This window comes from Rhea pennata, chromosome 1 (genome assembly GCF_028389875.1).
Source record: "Rhea pennata isolate bPtePen1 chromosome 1, bPtePen1.pri, whole genome shotgun sequence".
Lineage (NCBI taxonomy): Eukaryota > Metazoa > Chordata > Aves > Rheiformes > Rheidae > Rhea > Rhea pennata.
The window spans coordinates 24,582,459-24,609,381 of NC_084663.1; the positions used below are offsets into that span (position 1 = coordinate 24,582,459).

General features: G+C 35.9%; 1 protein-coding gene across 3 annotated transcripts in view; it reads left to right on the forward strand.

Annotated features, from left to right (window-relative positions):
- CADPS2 (calcium dependent secretion activator 2) overlaps nucleotides 1-26,923 on the forward strand; it is a 321,925-nt gene that overhangs the window by 189,294 nt on the left and 105,708 nt on the right. For all 3 annotated transcript variants that reach the window (XM_062583255.1, XM_062583235.1, XM_062583246.1), the window contains 3 exons: nucleotides 10,830-10,896; nucleotides 16,914-17,022; nucleotides 18,890-19,093. In XM_062583255.1, the coding sequence (XP_062439239.1) occupies nucleotides 10,830-10,896; nucleotides 16,914-17,022; nucleotides 18,890-19,093 (380 nt within the window). The remainder of the gene's footprint in view (nucleotides 1-10,829; nucleotides 10,897-16,913; nucleotides 17,023-18,889; nucleotides 19,094-26,923) is intronic.

Genomic DNA, 26,923 nt, shown 5'->3' on the forward strand with positions numbered 1-26,923 from the left:
GTATATATTTCATATTCCTTGGTCTGAAGTTTCATTTAATCACTTTTTATGGTTTCACAGTCACATTTTCTTTCCTGTTCAAATCAGTTATAGTCCAGGTAGCAGGATCAGTCTGAACCAGATTTTCATCCTCTGAGCCACTGCGTTATGTGTATCCTGACATCCACCGGAGGGCAGCATAGTTAAATTAAGGGAGAAGATGGGAATATGATTATGACTTGAGTAAATGAATCTCACTTTTGATTTATTTTTATACGGTTTCATTAAAGCTTCTATATTTTATAAAAGTTTATATATTTCTCTCCCATACAGATTAAGTAATTGCATGTTAATTTTAGAAGTTTCCATGTGTAGCTTCATAATAACTAGGAATACAGATTTTCTCTGGATATATACCGTCTGTTTTAGAAGAAGGTTTTAAGGTATTAAACATGGAAATGATTAAAGTCAAGAAGGAAATTTAGGCCCATAAATTCTTATAAAATCTATAAGAATGCTCTATTGCACTTTCAAAGTCAGATATTTCAGGGGTAGAGGTAGTTATTCTAATAGGTTTGAGGGTCACTGGAACTGCTCAATTTTTTTCTAACATCTTGACTCAGTTGTAGCAATAAATTGGTCCTTATTTATCCTTTATTATACACACACACACACGCCTATACATTTATATGTGTGTGTGTGTGTATATATATGTACATATAAAGTTCTGTTTTGGGAAAGAAATTGAAAATCTCAGTCTGAGATTTGAACAATAATCACTGAGCAATACTAATAAGACGAATTTTTATTTCTTACTGCATTTAAAGTGGTCCCCAAAGCACTCATACAAGGCATTTTACCCTTTAATATATACAAATTAATTTTTTTTAATATTTCAAAAATTTCAACTTCAAATCTCCCATCTCATCCAAATTCCCCATGATTTTACTTTTTTTTTTTTTTTTTTTTTTTTTTTTTTTTTGAATTTTTTGTAACTGCAGTGTTGCTGCTCCACGTCCGTACCGGCACGCTGGTGTTGCCGTTTCGGAGAGGTTGCTGGTGGGAGCCATCCTGTGCAGCAGTGAAGGGCTGACCCCAGTAGATGGCTCTGATGCTCCCTTGCAGCTGATGAGTCCTGTATTCCTGAAGTGTGATTTCCGCGGCTCCAGAGGCCAGCCAGTGCCAATTTAACAACTCTGGTGCAGGCACAGAAATGCGTTTGGATGTTTTTATATATTACTGCATGTTTATCGTGGTAAAGATAGTATTTGACAATGAACAAATAGTGGTGTTGTTATAAGGTTGTATCTTTCTTGTGTATCGGTTTTGCTTTTGTCTAACAACCATCTAAAATCAACTTTCAAAAGTATTATAGATAGTGAAATAACATTTCTTTAATATTGTTATTTTTTCTAATGATCTTAATCAATTCTAAAAATCCTGAATTCCAGAACAAGGATCTTGAAATAAGGTTCATAGACGGAATGTAGTTCTCAGTGATGCAATTCTATTGTTTCGTGGAATAATTTCTGTGGAATTTAGTTTCAGATTGTTCATTTCTGAGAGATATTTCCAAGATTATTCAATCACATTTATCATAATATAAATTATCATACATAAAATAAGTGTGTGGCGCAGAGAGAAGTGTATCACAAGTTACTTTAAAGTTGTCTCTTCCAATGCCTCAACTAGACAATCACTAAATGATACTAGTAAGTGGTAATTTCAGAGCAAATTGAAAGAGCTGCTTCTAGATGCATGTAGTTGAGGTGTGGAAGTAGATGTTGTAAATTTACAAAGGGTTCAAGAAACAACTGTGGAAATTCATCGGAAGAAAATCCATTACAAACAATAAGTACAGACACCATTTCGGGATAAACAAACTCCTAGAGCCACTATATGCATGAGTATAAGAGGTTGTTCTGGTGACATATAACTGGATATTTGCCCAGCATCCAGTTGCTACTTCCCTCAACATCCTGTTGGGAACAAAGTCAAGGCCTGACTGTACTTTTGGGTGGCCACTTTTATGTCCTTTTCCACAGAATGATTCTTCAGAACAGCCTCAGTGAATCAGAAGTCTTTTTCCTCCTTTAGCATTTTTTAAAACTCTACAGTCATGTCTTCTTTATAAAACAGTTTCTAAAATGGATATTTTAAGAGCACTACTTGCCTGGATCATGCAGTGAAAGCTTTCTTCCTTGTTTTCACTCGTGAATTGAAATCAAAATGTAATCGAGAGCTGCAGCAGCTACTGCAAGCTGCCGTTCTGAATTGGCAGGTTTTCCATGGCAGCATTTCTCTATTAGAATATGCATGTTAAATGGCTTTATTGCGCAGGACCAAATGTTCATCTAATCCAGTATGGTGTTTTCCATTGAGGCTGGCAGCAGATAACTAGGCAAGGTTATAAAAGTCCTGTCCCTCATCCTCAGGACCAGGACTCCCCAAGCCAGGTGTGGTTTCTGTGTATATATTAACCTTCAATGGACTTCACAGACCATATGCATAAATGGAATGCATAAAATGCATGATGAAATTCAGCTAACATGAATTCAAGGAAACAAACTGTAACTATTACTTCATGCTGTCAGAATGAAAATCAATGTCTGGCAGCATTCTTATGTTTCTTAGAGTTGCTGCAGATGCAGCAGAAGCAGTCTACCATCTCTGATACTGGCAACATCGTGTATATTTCTGCTAGAGTATTTTAATTGGACTTAGAAATTGTGTTTGTTGGTTCCAATGTTTATGTGAAATCTGGTAATGTAAAAGGGAGTTTTCTAATATACGAGGGCTTGAAATCTCAAAACTGTACTGTGGGAGAAAACAGTGCAGTTCCCAGCTTATCTAACCAGAAGGCACTTTTCATTACTCTTTTAAGTAAATAAAAACAAATAAATGTATATGTATCATCCATTACATTTGACATTTTAAAGTGATGCTTTTATTAATTGCTAAACTGCAGATATACATTTCTTCCATTAGCATTTCCAGAAAGAGTAGGAACTGATAAATTCAGTCATTGCATACATAGGAGATTGTAGCTTTATTTTATAGTACTGTTTCAAAAACAAAAAATAATATGTTCTGAATTGCGCTTTGAAATGACTAGTCGGATGGCAAACAAGAATTTGCAAGCTTGTTCAGAGCCTTTGTTTCTGATACCCACAAAAGTATTTCAATTTGCAGTGAAAGTCAAATTATCTACCTTTCATGATGTGTAAGTACAGTCTCACATTCATTTCACCTGTTTGTAGGGAAATGCAATGCCTACGTTTGGCATCTTGCCACTATGGGGATCTGATATAACCAGTAGAGACAGAAGGGCACTTCAAAAGGGTGATTTAGTCCATCTAAGCTCTGAAGGTGAAATCTGCTTTGAACAGCTTACCATTAGGATCATATGGACCATTAGGATCCATACCTAATGCAGGGGAAACGTGTTACTACTGAAAGTGCCGCAGTAGAGTGGTGAAGACAAACATGCTTAATTTGCCATTTCCCTTTGAAATGCTTTCTTTTATATCTTTTTAATTAATGGATAATTTTCTTATTTGACACCTGCAATGAAAAGGCTAAGCAGCTTTATATGCCATTGAAATGCATTTCCTAACGACTGGAAGACAAGGGTTGGTGTGAGGCTTTCCTGAACATTTCTTCTGCTGTGTTAGAGCCTTATCTTCTGAACTATTCTCCAGACTTCTCAGCCTCAGTCTCTCCTCCACAGAAGCTAAGAAAATAATGCTGACATACCTTAGTGTGTGTGTTGTGAGGAGGAATTAGCTGAAATTTTTAAAGCACTACTCAAGAGTCAAGTAATACTCCTATTATGAAAATAGTGAGAGGTAGGAAAGAACTTACCAGTTACATTGATTTGTCTAAAAAGTTATATCACTACAAAACTAAAGCTTCCTAGGCAGTGAAAAGGAAGATATAACAGCCAAATGTACCAAAATCAAGTAATTTTCCTAAAAGAGTTCACTATTCTTACTAGACATGGCCACTGTTCCCCATACTGGGCTGTTTTCAACACAGGGAGTCTAAAAACTAGATTTGCTTTAGTTGCCAGCTTAGTTCATTTCTTTAGGTTATACCGATGTGACTCTGAGCAGGGCTCCTTGATTGATTCCGTCATTGGTGGTATGACCCAGCAACAAAAGCAGATTTTCATGTTAGCAGGTCCCTAGCCATTTAGGCTTTGGAGATCAGAAAAAATGATGCCTGGAAAAAAGGTTCTCCAGTTTCTATATCTAATTGCAGTGTCATATGCAGTGAGATGGAGAGGTTTCTGGGCTGCATGCTCTTTCTGCCCCAAATTCTCCTTCTGAGTTGATTAAAGGTCTGACTATATAAAGAACATTGCCACAGCCAAACTGGTTGCTCAAGGGCAAGAACTGAGGTTGAAGCTTCCCTACTGCATCTACATTAGCATTTAAATTCAGATTAGTAGCATAATTTTAGAATGAATCTCCTAGTTGTTTCTGCTTACTGTGCTTCGATGGAACCAGGCTAGAGCTAGTCTAAACTAAACTGCATCAAAACACACAGAGAGTTGGTATCTGGCCTTCAGCACCAGCTCTTTCACTGGTGTGCTGCATTACCTCATTATATTATAATTAGATTACATTAGAATTAGAAAACTTTTAAAATGATGTTACATCTGAAGGATATTATCTTTTATTGCCTGTCAAGGTTAAAGGATGTTTCTTGTCCTGAGGAAAGCTTCCAGTTTACATACATACCAGATTGGATATGACATAAATGGGATTTATTATTTTCAATTTTGCAGTTTGCCATTGCAGTTACTTCACAGTTTCTGTGAGTACTGGCATACATGTTCACAAATATTGAAGTGATCTGGACTGCAATAGAACATCAGTGTTAAAGAATTCAGTCTGATCCTCCAGCATACCTATATCCATTTAATACTGTAAATGAAAAATCATTTAGAGGAAAAAAAGCTCATTTTTTTCTGTTCATATTATGAGTGTCTCTCTCATTGGAATAAATTGAAATATGTTTTCTTTGGTTGCAGTGTTTGTATTACTTTACATTCCTCAAGATTTCTATATCTTTAGCAGTCATAATTACAACAGAAGTTTAAGGTGACTTTTTTTCCCCATCTGTTGAAAGCATATTTAGTTCTCATTCTCAAGAGCAGAGAAAGTACTAAAATGAATCTGAGAATGTTTACTGCTGGGCTTCTGATGACCCAGGTCATATTGTTGTCTCGAATCAGTTTTCGCTCTCATCCTCAACTGAAGACAAAAAAATGGCTTAATCTCGTGGGGTTAAATAAAAGAAGGAATGTGGTGCAAGGAAGATTCCTTTTATGCAAGGGACAGAGAAGCCAGGGATGACTGAAAGTGCCTGTGGGCATCCGGTCCCTATTGGTTCTCACATGGAAGGCAATGATGCCCACAGATAGCCCGTATTGTTGTCAGTTAAATGGGATCATGAGTGTCTGAAAGGTGTTTGAGAATGAACTGAAAATCATTTTCACAAGTGGATGATTACTTCTGCCACATGTTAACCGAACTCTATCAGAATGGCCCAGATTTTTGAGACTGCATTAATTGCTCTTTCAACCTTGACTGAGGTTTCTCTCTAAGAAAGGCCTTTGCTGGACTAAACTGCTACATGTATTGATTTTTCTTTCTGTATTTTTTCATTGTTTGTGATAAATGAAGCCTTTTACAAGTAGAGAATTTATCATTCAAGATGTAGATAGATTGCTTCGTTCCTTAGAATAAAAAGGCTGGTCTAAAAATGATCTCTGTAGAAGTAATAAGTCCTTTCTTATTTCTCCAGCAGTGAATAGCTCCAGTATTCCACACTCAATTATGTTTTTCAGCTATTCATTAGTGCTGATTTTTTCATCAAAAAGTAGAAACCTGTGCTCACGCAGTGTGGACTTAGAGCAGATAAGCTGCTGTCTTCTTTCCTATGTATGCCATCACATAATCAAAACTGAACTAAAATAATTGGTAATGTATTTTTGAATTTTTATATCACAAAAAAATGCACAATATTCAGCACTTATATATTTAAAAATTAGTTATCACTACCCTTAGTTAAGAAAATGGTTGGTTGGTTGTTTTTATACTCCACCCATTCCCAGAGTAAAAAATAATACTGACTGAGACAAAATGTCTAAAACATTTTCATCCAAGTGTTTCAATATTTTATACTAGAAATGCAATCAGGTGCAATCATTTGTAATTTTGTTTTCCAGAAAAATCAACTGTAAATATTAAATGTTTACTTCACTGCCACATTCTAAGCAGTGAGGAATCAGGTTAATCTCTGACTTAAAATAGTTCCAACATTCACATTTCCATTTCAGAATGAAGAAGAATGTAGTATTAAATCATAGTTTAAGAAAAGGAAACTTTAGAACTATTTTTAAGAGCGTAAGTCTAGGGGAAGTGATTGCATGTGGTTGAAAATTTTTTACTACGGAACTGTATTATAAAATGGCTTGAGGGTGAAGGGACAGCAATGGATGCTGTTTATTTCTACTTTACTAAAAAGTATTTGACAGTGTCTCCCATAACATCCTCACAGACAAGCTGATGAAGTACAGACTAAGTAGGTGGACAGTGAGACGGACTTAAAAGTGGCTGAACTGCCAGGCTGAGAGGGTTGTGATCAGCAGCACTGAGTCCAGCTGAAGGTGTCCCCCAAAGGTCAATACTGGGTCCAATCCTGTTTAACAGTGTCATTAATGACCTAGGTGGTGGGACCAAATGCACTCTCAGCAGATTTGCAGATGACACAAAACTGGCAGGAGTGGCTGATACCCAAGAGGGTTGTGCTGCCATTCAGAGGGGACCTTAATAGGCTGGAGAAATGGGCAAAGAGGAACCTCATGATGTTCAGCAAAGGAAAATGTGAAGTCTTGCACCATGAGTGGAGTAAACCCATGCACCAGTACAGGCTGGTGACCAAAGAGCTGAAGAGCAGAGAAGGAGCTGGGAGGACAACAAGTTGACCATGGGCCAAAAATGTGCCCTTATGGCAAAAGTTGCCAGCAGCCTCCTGGGCTGCATTAGGAAGTGTTGCTAGCAGGGTAAGAGAGGGGATCCTTCCTCTCTCCTCACCACTGGTGTGCTATGTCCAGTGCTGGGCTCCCCAGGACAAGAAAGACATGGAGCTACTGGAGTGAGTGCAGTGAAGGTCCACAGAGATTAGGGGACTGGAGCATCTCTCATAGGAGCAAAGGCAGAGAGGAGCAAGGAGAGAGCTAGGACTGTTTAGCCTGGAGAGGAGAAGGTTCTGGGGGATATTGTCAGTGTATGTAAATACCTCATGGGAGGGTGCCAAGGGGACAGGGCAGATGCTTCTCAGTGGTGCACAGTGACAGGACAAGAGAAGAGGCAAAGGGCACAGCTGAAACACAGGAGACTCCACTTGAACATAAGACAACCCCCCTTTTTTTTTTTTTTTTTTTTTTTTTTTTTTTTTTTTTTTTTACTATGAGGGTAGTTGAACACTGTGCTATTGCATGGAATATTTTACCTAAAGTACAGCATTTGAAGGAATGGCTGTTGTATATTTCTTATTGCTGCTGAAGCTATTTAAAAGAGTCAGTGTTTCTTCTCAATGTATTTTGGCTGAAGAGAGTGAGCAAAGCTTCTAAGTGAATGTAGTCTTCACTTTTCATTGATTTCAGTGGAAAATGAATGGGAAAGAGAAGCTTAAATAGGATTTAGGAGTCTAGGAATTTGGTTGGTTTGGGGTGTAAATGTTAGACTCTTGAGTAAGTATTAATCTCCTTCTGATCTTACAGGAGCTTGTACACTTGAAATGAGCATAGGCTAAATCCCTTGGAAAGGACTTAAATTTTCTATGGTAGAAAAAAAAAACTGTTACCATGAGAGATGGAACTGGCAGAGGGATTAATGATGTAAGATTATCACTGTGTGTTTATAGTGATTTGTAAAACCAAGTGCCATAAGGCTTTGCACTTCTATGTTAAATCCTAGTTTTGTGTCATGAATGCTAATGTATTTGCTACCTGTTCTTATCTAAGACTAGCAGATTTTTGAAGCTAAATAGTCAATTTTCTACTCCTTTATTTGCCCAAAGAACCTGCTATTTAGCACCTTACTTAAGTGTGATTTACAGGAAGGAGAAGTGAACATTGGTATTTAATTTCTTTTCTTTTCATGCTTTCTTATAATTTTGAACTTACTATAACTTGTGGGAGTTCTGCCTATACTGCAGAAACATGTGGCATATCTGACATGAAAAGTAATTTAAAAAGCAAACAATGTGCTATTAATATCTTGTATTTTAAAAGCACTTTTCCACCCCAGGCGGGGTTATTCATTTCCTCTGTTTTCCTGTTAGAATCACTGCTGCTGACAATAAAAAAGATTAGTCTGGATTAAGAGGAATCCTCTGTTAGTCTATGACTTCTTTACAGTCATAGTGATGTGCCAAGAGTGATGGGAACTCGGTAAAGATATCTTTGTACTGTAGCATTTGAGAACTCCTCAGTACAAGAGGGACATGCCACTACTGGAGAGAGTCCAGCATAGGGCTGCAAAGATGATTAGAGGACTGGATCTCCCACAAGAGAGATCTCTTATGACGAAAGGCTGTTTAGCCTGCAGAAGGGAAGCCTGAGAGGTGATTAATAATATCTTATTAATATCTACTAGTACTTTATGGGAGGATGTCAAGAGGATAGGACTGGACTCTTCGGTGGTGCCAAGTGACAGGACAAGAGAAAACAGGAACAAACTGAAACATAGGAAATTCTACCTGAATATAAGGAAAAAGCTTCTTCACTGTGAAGGTGACAGAGCACTGGCACAGGTTGCCCAGAGAGGTTGTGGAGTCTCCTTCTCTGGAGATAGTCAAAACCTACCTGGATGCAATCCTGTGCAATGTGCTCTAGGTGATCCTGCTTGAGCAGGGGGGTTGGACTGCATGAGCTCCAGAGGTCCCTTCCAACCTCAACTGCGATTCTGTGACCTCGGTATTCTGTCACTCTGTGCAGGCCATGAGGTAAATGTTCTCTGACTTCAGCAAAAAAACCTGTAGGATATTCTTAGAGATATCCTGGCAGAAACACCATATAGGCTAAGAGAGCCTAAAGGCTATCTTTAGACCCCCCCCCCTTTTTTTTTCTATCCCCAGCCATTCTTCTTCAAGGCTGAGTGAAATTTGGCCATTTTCCCTCCCTAGTCCTCATGATAATCCACAATAGAGAAAACATTAATGGAGGAAAAATGTGTCACACTTTGGTGAAAGTAAATGTTCTAATTTAGGGGATCATGCTTGGCTGTTTTGAAACACCATTTCAACACTAGTGTAACAGGAGATGAAGAAAGGCAAGGTATCTGTGTTATAATGAGGGACTCATTATGTAATCTGCCAAAACAGAGTACGCTGAACGTTCCTGTTTGTTGGACAAAATTTTGTCATTTTGTCATGGAAAAGGGGAACAAACATACAGATCTTACCTGCCTGTTCCATGGGAGTGGTTTGTTTTTGTGACAGAGCTGAAAACTGTCTGGCAGCAGAGCCACCAAAATACATCAGAAAATAGAGATCTACAGACACTGTTGTCTTACCACAAAGGCACATGTCCCATCTCTGATCCTGGTCATAACTTTCTCTATAGTATACGTGCCAAGGTTCTCTGGAAAGAGCCCTGTGAAGCCAGGGCCCATTGACCTGAGCAAGGATTTGGAGCTTTGTTCTGCCCTGTAGCTGGTCACACCTGTGGCCCTTTATAGAGGCCAACCAGCAAGATAGGACATGTCATGGGTGATGTTTTCCTCTTCTGTCTAGTTTCATAAGAAGCAATTTCTTAGTGTTTCTAGGCTCTTCCTGATAGGTGCAGAGCTCATCCTCTTCCTCTTGTTCTTTCTGTTAACCATACAGCTGCATGACCAAAATGGCAAAAACACATTGACACAATGTCATAAAACTGGCTGTAACTTCTTGGCAATGAAGTGGCTTCTTGACCACCAAGTGATACCAATATCTGTGGTTTTAATAGTCTCACTGGTTGATACTCTTAACATTCCTGACTACAGCACCTGATTCAAGTTGCCCAGAGAGGTTGTGGAGTCTCCTTCTCTGGAGATCTTCAAGGCCCACCTGGATGCAACCCTGTCTACCATTCCCTAGGTGACCCTGCTTGAGCAGGAGGATTGGACTAGATGATCTCCAGAGGTTCCTTCCAACATTACCGATTCTATGATTCAAATGCTGGAAGTTGCCTAGGGGACAACTATTTAAATTTAAAGAGTCTCTGTGGTGGACAACTTGTATTCAGGAAATTTGACTCTTGTTTACACTGGAAAAATTTAGTCTTGTTTGTTTGCTGGTATTTTGTTATTTGAGCATTTTGACAAACTGACACTGTAACTGACTCCTTACAGGCTGGAGAAATGTACGCAAATAGAGCTATGGAAACCAGAGATTTATACATATACACACACACACACACGTGTAAGGCAGGAGTTGAACTTTTCTAATATTCAGTATTTCTATGTAGTCAAGATTGTTCTACTTTAAGCTGTTGCTGAATTTTTAAAGGTAATTGGCAAAATTGAGCAGGTAAGCCTTAAACAGTGTAATACTTAGTTTCTACCTTTTTTTTAAAAAAAAATATATTTTTATAAAGCCTAGGTTTGACTGAAAAGGACACTTTTTCTATTCTTATGGTCTGAGTAAATAGGAGGGGAAAAAAAATCCTCTTTAGATATAATGACATTTAAATTGAAGAGAAGCTCAATAGTAAATCAAATTAATACATTTATTTCTGTTGGATCCTATCATGCTTATAGAATGCAATAACTACATTACCTTATTTTTCTTTGCAGATATTTGTATGCTCTAGGACAGAAGGTTTGGAAGCGGTGGAAAAAGCGCTACTTTGTTCTTGTTCAGGTTTGTAATATGTCAAATGAAGACTGTGAAATTTCATTAAAAATACTACTAATTCTCTTGTGGATGGTTTCTGCAGTAATTTTTTCAATCAGTATCTTCATATACTGGAGCACAGTTCCAAGCTTCTTACAGCACAGAGACTTCCCAGGATAATTTAAATTTTGATATTTAATAAACAAAAGTATCACTGAGTTTTGCAAATATATAAATCAGTCCATACATTGATCAATGTTTGAACTTAAACATAGAAATTACAATGTGATCTTGAAACATCCTGCTGTCAGCTTTCTATCAGCACTCAATTTAAAATAATATTTTAAGCAGTAGGTTATTTACTGTTTCATTTATTCTACTTCAGCAATGATTTCCTGCCCTTAATGTTAAGTAATAGCAACAATAATTACGAATAATCTTTTTTATGTTTTTTTTAAAATAATGCTATTTTTTGTTCTTCTTCGTAATATTAAATTGTGCAAAATACAATTGTGTAGTGTACATGGAAAATCTAGTGCAGCATGTGCTCTTCACCACAGAAATGTGCTGAGCTGATTTTTCTTAACTTTTTGTACAAATCCAGAACTGTAAGTATCTTCACATCCAGTGAATTTTGATGCTAACAGATAACTAATACATTAGGAATAGAAATGTAGATTTTGAGTTGTCAAAACTGAGAAACAATTTTAAAAAAATCTTTGGAGAATCATTATTTTCTGTTTGTGCTTGTCTTCAGATTGCCGTTACAAATTTGACATTTCGGGTGTTGAGAAAGGGCTGTTCTCCTGTGTGCCCTTTTTTTGTTGACAGGAAAGTGTTACGGTGATGATGCAAGTCTCCGTAACTGTCATATGGAGGATGAAGCTTGTTATGCAGAGGATGTCTTTTTAAGAATGAGCTTCTAAAACTAATTTACAGAAGCCTTGATCCGTTTCTCTAGCATTCTGTCAGTCATACTCAGGACCTGTTCCTTTCATTCTCCTAAAATCATGAAAATTGTAAGGATGTTAAAAATCCTGAGCAAGTTCTTCAATAAAGAAAAGCTGAGAGTATTTACATATTATTTCTAAGCTTAAATCAGTACCTTACTTCCACTGGCTTCGATGGAATTGACTGTAATATTGATAATTAAGAAGCGATGGTTATAAGATCAAACAAGGTCATCTGGAAAAGTTAGTGAATTCATTTTGGCTCTGGTCTTGCTAAGATTCTGTGTGAAGATATGAGGCCTACTTGTAAGTTTACTAAGATTATCAATGATTAGGAAGATGTCTTCCCAAGGTGGAAAGGCTTATAAAGCATGGAGAAGCAAAAATAACTTCTTAAAGTCTACCCCCATTCTCCAAAACAGATAGGATGCTCCCTCATCCTATGTGCTCTTCTTTCACACTCCTCCTACTTTACATCCTCATTTCACAAAAAGACCTGTTTGCACTTCTTCAAAGCTCAGCTGCAGTCTGTGACTAGGAAGAAGCAAAAAACCACCTAAGATACCCATGGTCTTTTTCTCTGTATAATATTCAAGACAACTGAGAAAAACAGTAGATTCCAGCCAAGTTAAAATTAACTCTCTCCTGCTTTCTATTCTCAAAGAGAAGTGTCAAGGGAGAATATTATGGGAGTTTTCCGATTATGATAGGATTTAGATATCACTATTTCATTTTAAAGCAGCTATGAAACACAGTAAGGCTATATAAAAGACACTTCATTAAATCAATATTGACTGTCTGGACAGCTCTGACTTATTTATGTAATCCATACATTACTTATGCTGACAGTATGATGAGGCTGACATGTGAAATAAGCATTCAGTAAGGAATATCATCCTGTTATATTGATTTATTACTGACATATTGATGATTCTTTCCCGATAGCTTAGCTTTTACCTTATATTGAGCTACATTAAGGACATGAAATTCAGTTATAAGATAGGGGCTATCAGTATGGTTTACATATGTTTTTGAAATCTGACTGAGGCGTGACATTAGATGAATAATACTGATTTTTCAAGAGAGCAATATGAATAACGTGCATATTGTGATTGCTGCATGTATTTGAAGTTATTAGTTGTTCGTGAAGGAACAGCTCAATGTTATCAGAAGGTTACAGGGGCTGAAAATTTTAATGCCTTTGTTATATTTACTGCTTTTCCTTTTACAGTCCAATCACTTCTCTAAAAGGTTATTCATTTCAAAATGGAAAGAGACAGGGACATGATGTGTTCAGTAAGAAGCCACAGCTGGGTATGCAATGTGTAACTTGTTCATCATCTGATATCTACCTTCATTAACCTAAATACAGGTTTACTTTTGTCACTGTAATTTCATCTATTCTACAGTTTGAGAAGTCAGCTATTTTCTAAACATCCTAGATATACAGGCTAGTTTTTACTGCTTTGCGAATGGCTGTCAGGAGTAGTTTTTGCTTTTATTATTTTGAGAAAGTAGAAGTTCTAAGATTTAGTCTTGTATGCTTTAGCTGAAACTAGGTGAAAACTTAAATCCATATACCATATATGCATACATTTTTACAAATTGTTATATTCAGGACCACATTCTGGTGAACCAACGTATGGACATTAGTGGTGGCTGAATGGGAGAAGTGAGCAACAAATGGTCAAAGGCAGGGGAAGTGAAAGGGGGACCATATTTTTAATATGGACTAGCCTAGTTTGAACTGCTTTCTTAGAATACAGGTTGAGACTCATCCCTTTTGGAGTCAGATTGTGTACTGGTAGAATAAAGTATTAGGATAAAGTGACAAAGACTGTCTGTCCTGCGTTCATGGGTTTGCCGTTGGTCTTTCACTTTGTTACATAGTAGGTAAAATGGCTCATATTCAGATGTTTGGATCTATGAAAATTATGAAATTCAGGTAGATGTGGTCATAGGTTGGGGATTTCCTTTTCTCCTATCAAACAGTACTATTTAAGAAGGCAGCTTGATTCTGTTGTTGGATAAAAAAAAAAAAAATGTGTTCTACATAATCCTGAGTTTTGAGTACTCATTGCTTCATCCAATATTGGTATTTGTTTGCTGAATTCTAAAGGGAAGCTACCTAAAGCTCCATTAATTAAAAATATTTGAAACCGGTCATAATTCTATCTTAAGCATTATTTCAGATTCTGCAGAAACTGCTTTATATCTTCCCTTATAGCAACTGAGAGCAGCCACAGATACTAAGGGAAAAGGTCAAAGAGACTGCTAATGTAATCAGACGAGACAAGTTTTATATTTCCTTATTTTGTAGGAGCTTCTTTTTTGCTCTGGAGGTTTTTGCTTGTTTGGTTGTTTTTTGCTTGTCCCTCTGGGTGGATAGGCTTTAAGATTTCTGATTTTTAACATATTATGAAATATAAGGCTTATTTTTACATGAATAGCTTTTCACTAAATTATTACTTTGAAATACCAGAAAGCATTTGAAAACTATTAATAAAAATACAATCAATATCATTATAATCCATTTCTTATAATGCTGATATGATTTAAAAAAAATGAACAAACATGAAGATCATCTACAACCTGCTCTTCAAAAAGATAAAGTGGCTGAAAAAATCTGAAAGAAATGGGGATGTATGTATTTTCCCCAGTTAGGGCTACTAGCTTCCTTTCTGATGACTCAGATTGTCTATGTAGTGTGGTTACATGGAATTGTTGAGTTGCAAATTTGAGTGATATGGATGTCTGCTAGGTTATGTCATCTGACAAAATAGAGTACTTAGAGATGTTTTTTACTGCAATGTCAACTATAAAAAATTAAATCTGTAGGCTGAGTTTACAAGAGGGAGAAGAGTGAGGTCTCATGAAATGCAGTAATACTGCAGCAAAGGATTGAGAGGTATATTATGAACCAATAGCTCCCTCTGTGATGCTTGTGCACTAGGACAAATGTGGTTCTTGGGCACATAAACAAGGTAAAATCAAGTAGTAAGACAGACAATATTGCTTCTGTTCATAAGACTAATGACAAGATTAGTAGCTGAGCCCAGGTCTAATATCTGGACGAATTTGGGAAGCACTGAAAATTAGAATAAATGAGAAGTTAAAAAAAAATAATGAGAGAGAATTATACTCTGGAAAACTTGCCTTAAAACATAAAACTTGAGAAATCCAATTTAATCAGCCAACATGGGGGGAAAAAAAAGCAAAGGAGATGACTTAATCATGTTGAATAAGAATTTAAATGGAAAAGGTGCTTTGAATAATAAATGATTCTTTAGCAGAAAAATGAATAAAGATCACATCAAATGGCTGATACTAAAGCTAGACAAAGTCAGGCTGGAAATTAAAGACAAATTTTTAACTGTAGGGATAACTAGAAGAACTTAGCCTGGGATGTGATAGATTCTTCATCATTTAAAACCTTAAAACTAAAATACAGTACTTTTCTTAAATACATGCATGAAAGAGAAACTGTGGATTCAATGCAAAAATAGTTAGGTTAACTGTAGTATATGTTATTCCAGGGACAGGCTAGCTGATTGTAATAGTCTTTTCTGGCCTGAAAATCTGTATTTATGAAAATGAGGTTTTGGTTTGCTTTTTAATTTATACTTAGTTGTCTCTCCTTATTACATCCCATTTAAGCGGATTTACTAAACTTGAGTTTTTAGTTTTCTGACTTCTAGCCATACAATATCACTCAAACATATTTATTTTACAATAGAATTTGTTGCTTACTTACTTAAATTAATTGCTCTAAATTAATATTGTGTGTAGAAATTATATACATAAATCAGAAGTTGGAATATATATCCTGTAAAACTAACTTAATTTTAATTAATTTGGAATCTCTCTCTTTAGTCTCTCTTCATTTTAGACTTCTTCTGCAATTCTAAATAATTAGTTCATCACTTTGGGCCTGGTTGCAATTTTATGGAGAAAGCTATTATACTTGTTCCTTTTGCTTTTTACTCTGTGGAAGAGGACGTATATTCAGTATACAAATAGTATAGCATAATCAAGTTTGGTGAAGGAATCTCAGAATAAATGTAACCAAAAAATATTTAAAACAATGCAATATTTTGAGAGCTTTATGCAGATAATAGTTACATTCCTTCCATTTTTATTTTCTTTTACCCAAAGAGGCCAAGGTCTTTTATCAATGGCAGTTGAAGTCGTTGTATTTTGAGGTTTAGCAGTGTGCAGGTACAGCACCCACTAGAATACAAATTAAGCAGAATGTCAGCTGTTGAAATTTGACTTCAAAAAAGATAATTCATGAAATTATAGCCAAAGTAATACATCTAGATTATGATTAGCTGAGCAACCAGCAGCTGAGATAAACAGAGTCCTTCATTTATCAGACAACGTTCCTTGGATCCTTGCATAATTTGGCAAACCTAGCAAGTGATGTTGCCACCCTAAAGTTAACAAAATCTTACCTGTGAATTGGCCAGACGTCCTACAGTCCCAGGAGATGGGAGCTGCACAGGCCTGTTAAAATTCACTTCTTTTAAGTCTCAAGTGTTTGCAGATTGAGAAGCTCCCTGTTCTCATCACCTTTTATGTTCTTCTAGCTCTTTATTTAAAGCTGGTAACACCTCAGTTTCTGTCAGTGATTCCTTTTCCTCCCTCAGCTGTTACTGATTATTATTGCCCAGATTATGTGTTCATAGTTTCAGCTGAATGATAATTGTTCTGGAAGTCTCTCTGCAAAGAGTACTTTTACACAGAAAAGTCTTTTTTTCTCTAGCTTTATGGAATACAGGACTTTCTCTCTCACACAGTAGGCTGAGCAGTTTGCTCAATACAAAGTATTTTCCCTAACAGTACCTACTTTGCTTCCTTTCAATTTTTCTTAAAGCCATACCCCAGAACACATCACATTTCAGAAAATGGCAAAGGAGAATGAATACTGAAATTTTTATGTAGCATAAAATATTTCTCAAAAAGATATTTTGATTTCTTTGGCTCTACTGAGAGCTAATTTACACAGTGGCTGGCACGTGTGATACGCTTTGACTGCTGTCAAGTAAAGCTATGGAATGGAATTTGACAATTAAGAACTCCTTTCTCACTCAGGTTAGCCAGTACACATTTGCCATGTGCAGTTATAGAGAAAAGAAATCTGAGCCTCAGGAACTGATGCAACTCGAAGGATATACTGTGGATTATACAGCTCCTCACACAGGTACTTTTCATGATTTTGAAGTATGACTTGTATGTATAAAACTGCAGATTCACTTTGTTCATCTTGATCCATCAGCTAACAACACCAGGGTCATTTTTTCCTGCATCAGAAAGTTTTGAAGGTATTCCTGTAAGATTTTCTAATGAGAAAAATCATGCTTTTAAAAAAATGTAGTTGTAGAAAGAAATAACAATAAACTTCAGACTAAGGTTGTCTGAAATGTTACACAGCTGTGTGTGATACAAAGGAAAAAATAGTGAATTCTAATCAGTGTTTCATTTTCCCCTTTGTTTTTGATGGTGGAATAATATGGCAGTGTACTGTAAAGTATATTGCTAAATCATTTAGAAAATAAGGTGAATAACATCAGTGCTTACTAGACAAGTTACTCAGAGTAAGAGAAGTTACTCAGAGTAATCAAAAATAGAACAAAAATATCAGCAAAACTATCCAATTTAGCAATAAATTGGCAGAGGGAAATCAAAGTTGCAGAAGTAGAGAAAAACATTTTGACTGTACCTACACAATGGAGAGTTACGAAATAACTACCCTCATGGAAGAGACTTTAAGTTACTGAAGATTGCTCTTTGAAAACGTTGGCACAACGTTTAGAATAATTGAAAAGGCAAGCAAGATTTAGAAGGTGTTTGGAAAGCCCAACAATTTTATACCATAAAAAAAGAACTCTTGTGCAGACACAGGTTGAACATTGCTGTTTTGGTTATACTCTGTCAAAAAGAAATACTAGAACCAAAAAAAGTACCAAGAAAGGAGCAGCAGAGATGACAGAGGCATGGACCTGCTTTTGTTCAAGAAGAGATTAAGTAGATGGCAATTCCAGCTAAGAAAGTGATCACAGAATCATAGAATCAGTAAGATTGGAAGGGACCTCTGGAGAGCATCTAGTCCAGCCTCCCTGCTCAGCAGGGCCACCTAGAGTGTGGTAGACAGGGTTGTATCCAGACAAGATCCAGATCTCCAGAGAAGGAGACTCCACAACCTCTCGGGGCAACCTATGCCAGGGCTCTGTCACCCTCACAGTGAAGAAATTCCCCCTCACGGTCAGGCAGAGCTTCCTGTGCTTCAATTTCTGCCCATTGCCTCTTGTCCTGTCACATGGGGCAACCGAAAAGAGTTCGTCCTTGTTCCCTTGACACCCTCCCTTCAGGTACTTGTACACATTGATGAGATCCCCCCTCAGTCTTCTCTTCCCCAGGCTGAAGAGGCCCAGCTCTCGCAGCCGTTCCTCATAGGGCAGGTGCTGTAGCCCTCTGATCATCTTTGTAGCCCTACGCTGGACTCTCTCCAGTAGCTCCATGTAAATGATGATGCCTGAAGGAGGATGTAATAGAGGAATATATAATTACATATGGCATGGAGAAGATGAATAAAGAACTCATATTTCATTGTTGCTCAAAATGCAAGAATGGGGGGCACCTGTCAAAATTATCAGGCAACTTGATAATTAGACAAAAGATTTTTGGATGTTTTTTTCAGGAAACCTAATTCTTCTTAAAAATAATAAAACTCATATAATGGAAACTGAAAGTATAAAGGGGTTCAGAAAGCAGTTCTTTAATGGAAAAAAATCCAATAGAAGAAAAAAACTTGATTTTTAGAGCTATTTAATCACATAACTTCTGAATTTATTCTTGTTGTATTTATTACTTCTGTATGTTTCTGTTTAATACCTATAGCTCATGATTTTATCATACTACCGGATCATAAATAACTATAGAATTTATGTTCTTTTTTGCCCCCTCCCCCTACACATAGAAGAAAACTAGTTAATTATTTTAGTAAACATTAATGATTAACCAGCTGTAACTTTTACTTATTAACATTACCTTTTTATCTCCTGCTCCAGGTCTTCAGGGTGGTCGAATGTTTTTCAATGCCGTTAAAGAAGGTGACACAGTAATATTTGCCAGTGACGATGAGCAGGATAGAATACTGTGGGTTCAAGCGATGTACAGAGCCACAGGTCAGTCATATAAACCTATTCCTGCAAGTCAGGCTCAGAAGATGAATCCTAAAGGAGGAAGTGTCAATACAGATATATCCCCGCTTTGTAAGTTCCTTGTTTTATCTTTTGGGGGGTTTATTTTGTTTTTAGTAGGTAATATGTAGTGGTTCCCTCAATGAAGATTAATTAAGCAGAACTCATTGACTAGGGAAGTGTGCCTAGCAGTTTTTTGCTAGTGAGCTCTACCTCAGAGTATTATTACCAGCCAGGGAAATCCTGACTTGAAGATCATTATTTTTATTATAATCCATGAAAATATGGTAATTAGCTTCATATTCGCTACAGTTGACCCATATATTACTATGGAGATGGTTGTTCGCTGTACATTGTATTTTTCAGTAGTCAGCCAGTGTGGTGTTGGATAGAGAAGCATCAATTTACTCACAGATTTTCGTAGATTTATGACATCTTTATTACACATTAAACATAAATATATTCTCAAAATTGCAGTGAAGACTTTAAAGTAATATTAAATGATAATAATTCAAATTTAAGATTTCCTCTTTTTTCTTTGAGAAAAATATAGCCACAAAGAAAATCAAGTAACATCTATTAAACATATATATTTTTTCATGTAATCTATTTTAAAGTATGCCATATTTAGATATCTGCACATAGAAAGTATATTTGACTTTTTGTTTTGGGAGCTGAGAGGAGCAACTTTTCTGTCCTATAAAATCAATGCGATACAAGGATTTTTCTAATAGCCATCAAGTGTCTGCAATATCATGACTGTGTGTAGTAATTCTTTTTCAGTATCATCTGTACGTGTAGAGTGATAGAGGGAAGACACATGTTTAGACTCAACTTGGTTTAATACCCAAAGTCTGTAGCAGGCTGACTCAAACCCTTCTCTGTCAGTCCTACTACCACTTGACCTCAAGTCCTTTCATCCATCCTGTAATTTCTTGTTGTGCCATTATTTGGTTGTTATTTATTATTTTACCATATTTGGTTGTTAGCCAACCAAAATCCTGGCTGTGTTGTAAAGAAAATTGATAAAGCATGTCTTGCGTCACAGATGCGTTGACTTCTTTGGGATTTTTAATCTGAAACAGTTAGAAAAAGTGAACTAGCCAGGCACCACGATGGGGTGCTAAAGGTGAAGTATTTTGCAGAAGGGAGACGATGACTCTACTAAAGCAAAGGTGGAGCAACAGCAGGAAAGTGCTTCTATCCATCTTCTCCCAATTAGCTGAATGCAGGCTCGATTCTGGGGAATATCCTGTGTTACCCTCCTAACATTTCTATTTCATATGCAGCAGCTAGGAAGCATAAAAGTAGTAAGCTAGTTAGAAACAGCCAAATACTTTTCTTCTGGATGCTGTGATTGCATGGAAGTGAAAGAAAACACAGTACATGGCAAAGAAGGTTGCAAGCCTTGATTTTTGCTTACCAAACTCGATAGGCAGTGAAAGGTGTGAACATAATTCTATGCTTAGTTAGATGTTGTAGGAGCAGATGAGGAGATATTACAAGAAAGAGGAATTTAAAACGTACTTATACTTCATCCACTGAGAAAAGGTACTCTAGAAGTTTATAATTTTTATTAATTCAGAATGCTTTCACTTGGAAGCCCACATGGTGCCCACACTGCTTTGAGTAAAAAACTCACAGTCTTTAAAAAACAAATGAAAAAGGCTTGCTGTACATTGGTATGGAGCAGCAAGCATGTTGCAAAGCTGAAATATAAAAAACAATTCTAAATTGGAATATATTATGTTTTCAGAGATTAAATTAATGATAATGATAAAGAATTGAAAGATAAGTCTCACATATCTTGATTTTACTTTAGACATTTAGCATGACTGCCGTTCTTAAGTGGAATGAAAAATAAAGTTTGTTTTAAAGGCAGTTTAAGGGAAACTCAAAAGCCTTTATATATCATGTATTTTTCTCCTGGGCTTATGTATCACCTTGAACAAGCTGATATGATGAAATGTATACAGATCAGAAATCAGTGCTTAAAACATTATTTGTTATTGGGTTTAATACACTTCAATGTCAGTATTTTGTAATTAATTCATAAAATTCCTTGCAATAGAGTGTGAAATTTGAGTTATTTTGAAGTTTAGGCTTAAAAGAATCAGTTTGACTAATTTCTGTAATAAATCCAATTCTGCCTTCATGAGGAAAATTTTATTCTTCCATCTCATGCACTTGAGGGAGAAATTGGTATAATGAATGAATCAATTTTTAAGAAACTGCAAAAACTGAGGTTTACAGGTAAGATTTACGTTATATCATTTTCTTGGGGCAAAATATTACTCCTAAGAAGAATCTATTTCTGATCTTTTGTCAGATTTCAACAATATTTTCAGTTTCCTAAAAAGTTAATTCTTTTTCCTCCTAGAAAAAATGTTTGTATAAAATTAAGATTATTTTATTTTTAATGAAGATATGAAGTCAGGTATTTGAGAGCTAATTTATATTTTCACTGAAACTCGTTTCCATTTTTTCTGCTTTGCTATATGCTGCACTTTTGACTAGAGAGTTTATCAACTACTTTTTTATGTAGCTTATTTTTCAGTTAATGCACTATGTAAGCCCTTCCAACCAATACAGGACGACATTGTGTTCATTCTGAAATTGTATCACACCCCCCCACACACATACACACACAACAGGCAGAAAACAAACTTGCATAAAGCAAATGTAATTTAATAATGTTGAAGCCTTGCAAGTCTGTCCTAATCTTCCTCATCCTCTAGGAACATAAGAGATGCAATTTAGCTGTCCTGATGCAACATACAAAAATAACCTGTAGTAGCCTGAAAAAATGTAGATACCCTTAAACTCCTGGGTGGAGAGAAAACCAACTTAAGCAGACATGCTTCAACCTTTTTATATATTGTATTTTCTGTTACCTTGTAGACAAAATTCTCTCTTTCAAAGTTAACATCATATTATTAGCTGAAAATAATAACTTGTCAAAGTGCAAGAATTTTATCTAATATGCTTTTAAAATTTTTGATCAAACTAAATGTACAAATGACGATATTTTTTTTCCCTAAGTTGCCAAAATTTTGTGTATTCTTAAGTCAAAATTCTTCAAGGATTTTGTTCTTGTAAGCTGTAATAGATTCTATGATCTATGACAATTAAGAAACCTTTCCTTTTAGATATAAAAGGATGGTCTTTTGCAGTTATTGCTGTCTTGTTCCACATAAAATAATTCCTTACTAATTCCAGAACAACCTCCTCTTTTTCTTTTTCTTTTTATTTTTTTTGTTTTGTTTTTAAGAGACTCTGCAGTGACTTATTTACTGAAAGCTGTCAATCAGTGTTTACATCTGCTAAAAAATATGTAAATTACATATAAATAGTTTTTAAATTAAACACCATCTTTTTTTAAGATCTTTTTTTTTTTTTGCTCTGTAGCACTTGAACTGGGCCAGACGCTGTGTGTCAAACATCTAGGACAGTCCATCGTAAATATGATATATCTAAGGCTTCAGTATTTGGTATAATTCTAACAGCAATTGTTTTAGAAGGAGTAGAGTTATATTTTATACTTGCATTGTTTTCATTACTGAATACATTTTATGTTTGCATTGTTTTCACTACAAGGGCAACTGAACTAATTTCTGTCTAAAGTTTTTTTTTTTTTTTTTTTTTTTTTTTAACAGACAGTATCCCCTTGGTTTTAAAGGTGCTGAATAGATGTGAACTATAGCTCTTTGAGTTAAAGTACACCGGATTTTAAGTGCTTTGAGAAAATGAAGAATCCTTTAGTAAAGGAGAAATCTTTTGGGGTGCTTCCACCAGACTTTCATAGTTGCTTTCAGAAAGATTACTTTCTGTTCTCTAACCAGTATTTTTAAGTTTCAAATACTCTGTGTTAGAATCAATAGAGTCTCCAACCTGGATTAAGCTTCTGTGTTTGTTTTTAAAGGAATGTACCGTATCAGCTTTCTACGAAATGTTTTCCCTGTCCACGTCCAAATTCAAAGGAGCCCATTTCTTTTCCCAGTTCCCCTTCAAGGCTCTGAAACCTTTCCATGTGAAACCCTTCCACAGGAAACCTTTCCATATGCATATTGGCAGCTCTGAGTGCAGCAGAGCACAATGAAAACCCCATTTGTCCTTCCCTACCGCTGGGCTGCTGAGCCTTGGTAAGGCAGAGGGAGGTAACTTGCTCTTTCAAAACCTCGCCTACCCACAGCAATAGTCACTGAACCTTTGTAATAAAATTTTGCAATGCATTATGTGGCTAAGATTTCTTTTTCTTATAAAATCAAAAATGAACTTTTTCAGGAGTTTTATTTCTCTCTTATTCTTATCTAGCTTGCAAGAGTAAAAAGAGAATCCTGGGCTAATAATGTTGTAGTAAACAAGGTCTCTAATACGAAGATATTCATATTTATTTGTAGTGTCCAATTCAGCACAGACTTAAGTTTACAAAAAGGAGAATTTTTCTTGAAGTTTCATGTTTAGATTTTGTTGAAAGCCTGTTTTCCTTATAACTGAATTCTGCACTGAATTACATTCTTAATCATTACTCTCTGAAGATTTGATTTACTCTTTCAGCCTTACCTTTAATCATGTGATAATTAATATAAGATACAATCTCTTAAAATAAAAGCTTGGCTGACACCTAATTTGAAAAAAAAAAATGCCAGGAGCAGCAGAAATAAAATATTGATTATGTTGGAGGCATGTACCAGCAACTTTGCACTGACTTCGTACAAAAGAGTATTTAAAATAGCATGAACAAGATTCAGCCACCTCAGAGCTGGATCCAAACAGACACATCAGGAGCTCCTGAAGAGGAACTATACATGCATTTATAATAAAATGTTGAGGGTCTAATTGCTCTTCAGAGCAATTTTAGCAAATACAGAAAATGGAAATACTATTCTTGCATATGCACAGCAGCAATATACCTAAGACCAAGTTACAGTTTTCTAACTAAACAGAATATGAACAGTGTCTGTTGTTCATGCTGTGTAGCAGTTTATGATTATTCATGTAGGACATTTAGAAGAAACTTGATAATCTACATTACCAATATGATAAATACCTTTAATTGTGATACTGAAATCAAAATACGATTGTGTTGCATGCTTCTAAAAATAGATATTAATGTATTTATTTATTTATGAGTAAAACAACTTGATGCTGCACTTCTGTAGTATAAGGTGGCTCCGAAACAAAAGTGAAGACAATAGAAAAGTCAGAAATTTTCCAGAGAGGCATGCTTCAGGGAAAGCATAAAAAAATTGGATTTTCCTGAGTCATATAAAGGTACAGAAGGTAATCACCTTTTTAATGACTGATGTACTGGAAGATGTATTCATACAATTAGAAAAGCCAAGAAAGTAGTGGCCACTCTGTTAATAACTTGGTCATAACAAAGGAGTGACAAGCGCATATGAGGAGATTTCCATGTTTTAGTGAGGCAACACAAAACCGAACATCATTCTACACAACCATGGGTTCAGAGTGGTCTCCTGGTAAAAATATATGTTTAGATTCAAAGGAGAAAGATACCAAAAAAAATGGGGTAAATGAGGAATCATAAGTGTAATTTCTGTCCTCTCTCTTTTGGAATAATATTATTTATCAAAATACCTCACACAAAAAAAGTGTTATAAATAGAGATTTTATAGAAGTCAGTTGCACCAGTTGTAAATAAATAGCAAGCCCATGTACAAAACATGAAATTCCATTTAGTTAAGTACAGTTGTATCAAGGAGAGTCAAATACATAGGCTAAACATTGCTATTACAAGACACCAATCCACTGAAGAAATTTTATGACATTTCCATGTTAATTTATTGTTTCTTTCAAATTTTGTTTTTATCACCCTCAATTTTTCAACCAATTGTGTCTGTTTGTGAAAAAACAGAATATGATTAATATTAAATTACTGGTTTCACAATACATACACAGAAGGAATACCTCCAGTTAATCTTATGGTGGCATTGCTCAGTTTTTGATTACCAGGTAATGTTCCTGTAACACAGTGCTTTTAAAGTGGTTCTGAGGTGTTTGTGTGTGTATGTTCATTTTATTCAACCTTTTTAAAACAAAGTGAAAAAGAAGATATTTCTTATTTTACATAGTTTCGTCAGCAATTTTGGCACCTTTATATCTGCTCTACACCTTTGCTGCCTGGAAGAGTGGAGTCGCTTCACCACAGTTGCATGTTCCCCTCTTCGCCTTTTCCAGCTTGCCCCCGCCTACCCCTATCTCCCATTTAATATTGAAAGGTTGACATTAGCCTCCACCACCAACTCAACAGGCAGTCAGTGAGTCGTCTTTGTGCTTTCTCCTGCGCTCCTCAAAAGCAAACAAAACTTCCCTCTTCAAATGCCTCCTTTGGTAAAATACTGGCAGTGCATTAGGGCGCTATCCCCAGCCTCGTGGTTGACCCAGGTTGGCCAACTGTTTTCTCACATCCTTTTCTCCATCTGCAGTTTGGTTTTCTGATATTTAAATTAGAAGGTCTTTGGGACACAGATTATCTCTGGCTTATGTTTCTGAGTATGTAGCACTTCACAGTCCTGGTCAATGATCCAGGGTTGAAAATATCCCATTGTAAGCTCTCCGTTTGCAGCAGCACTGGAAGGATTGTAATGTATGTCTTTTTGCAAAGAGGATATACACCTTCATTTTCATCCAACCAGTTCTAGCTGCTTGTATATCAGAGTCATCCTTCTTACCCTACTGCTCCCACCCTCTGAATCTTTTTAATCCCTACACTGCTAGATTTTTTTGTCTCTGCCTACTGTTATTTACTGCTGGCCTGGATTAGTTCAAATAGCGATGCTTAATCCCACACAGGGATGTCTGTGAGAGCCACAAAAAGGAGGAGGTCACCACTTTACAAGGCAAATGCCAGCAGTTCTCCCTATCACAGAACAAATGTCGCAAAAAATGTGCATTTGCTTTTGGTTTGGAACTGGGCAGAGGTGTTGCCTAGTGAATTGGTTATCACTGGGAACCACTCAAGCATGTGACATAAACATGGAGTTCTTGGTAGTTTTAACTCAGTAAACTCTTAACTGAGTAGGTGATTATTTTACAGCTTTTGCAACTGGGCTAAAATTGGAAGTTTCTTGCAAAGATGGCAAAGGGCCTGTTCATTCTTCTAAAATGAATATTCTTGTCTAAAATAACATCCAAAAGATTTGCTAAAACCTCTACAATAGCTTTTCTAAGTTTTTTACCATGGGTTTAAAAGATTATATCTCACATTTTTTTTTCTGCGTTGGTCTAAAAAAATGGATGATTCTTTTTAGCTAACAGTTTCCAAATGGTAAAATAATAATGCAGCCTGAAACAAACCACTTAACATAGAAATATCAGCCAAAACAATGAGTTTGAGAAAGTTAGAAGCAACTGAAAACAGGACATTAAATTTTGTTAAGAAGGGAAAAAAGTTAATTGTGGCAAAGCTGGAGAAGTATTATTCCTCCAGAGTTGTCCTTGTTTCCTCTACCTGATATTTCACGGGGTTGAGAGTATGTGAGGGTGAAAATGAAATCATATTTTTTACTTAACTGTGTGTCACTATATAGTACTTGTCCCATCTTTTGCATTCGTGTAGTCTGAACAGGGCCTCTGAAGCTTGTTTCTGTAGGTATTTGAAAAATATAGATTAATAGTAATTAATTTCTAAATCACAGTCATGTAACATTCATTGTTCTTCCTTAGTCTTCAATCTTCCATCAATTTCTTAGATTATTAAAAATATTTTCTATTCCATTTCAAAAATATTTACTATTTCTCTTATATCATAATAGTAAAATAAGTTATAATATATTACATTAGATCTATTTTTCTATTATTTTTTTGCTTGCCCACAGCTAGTAAAGGTAAGTTTTTAACTCTTTCTCTGTTTTTAGAATGCATTTGTTATCAGAAATT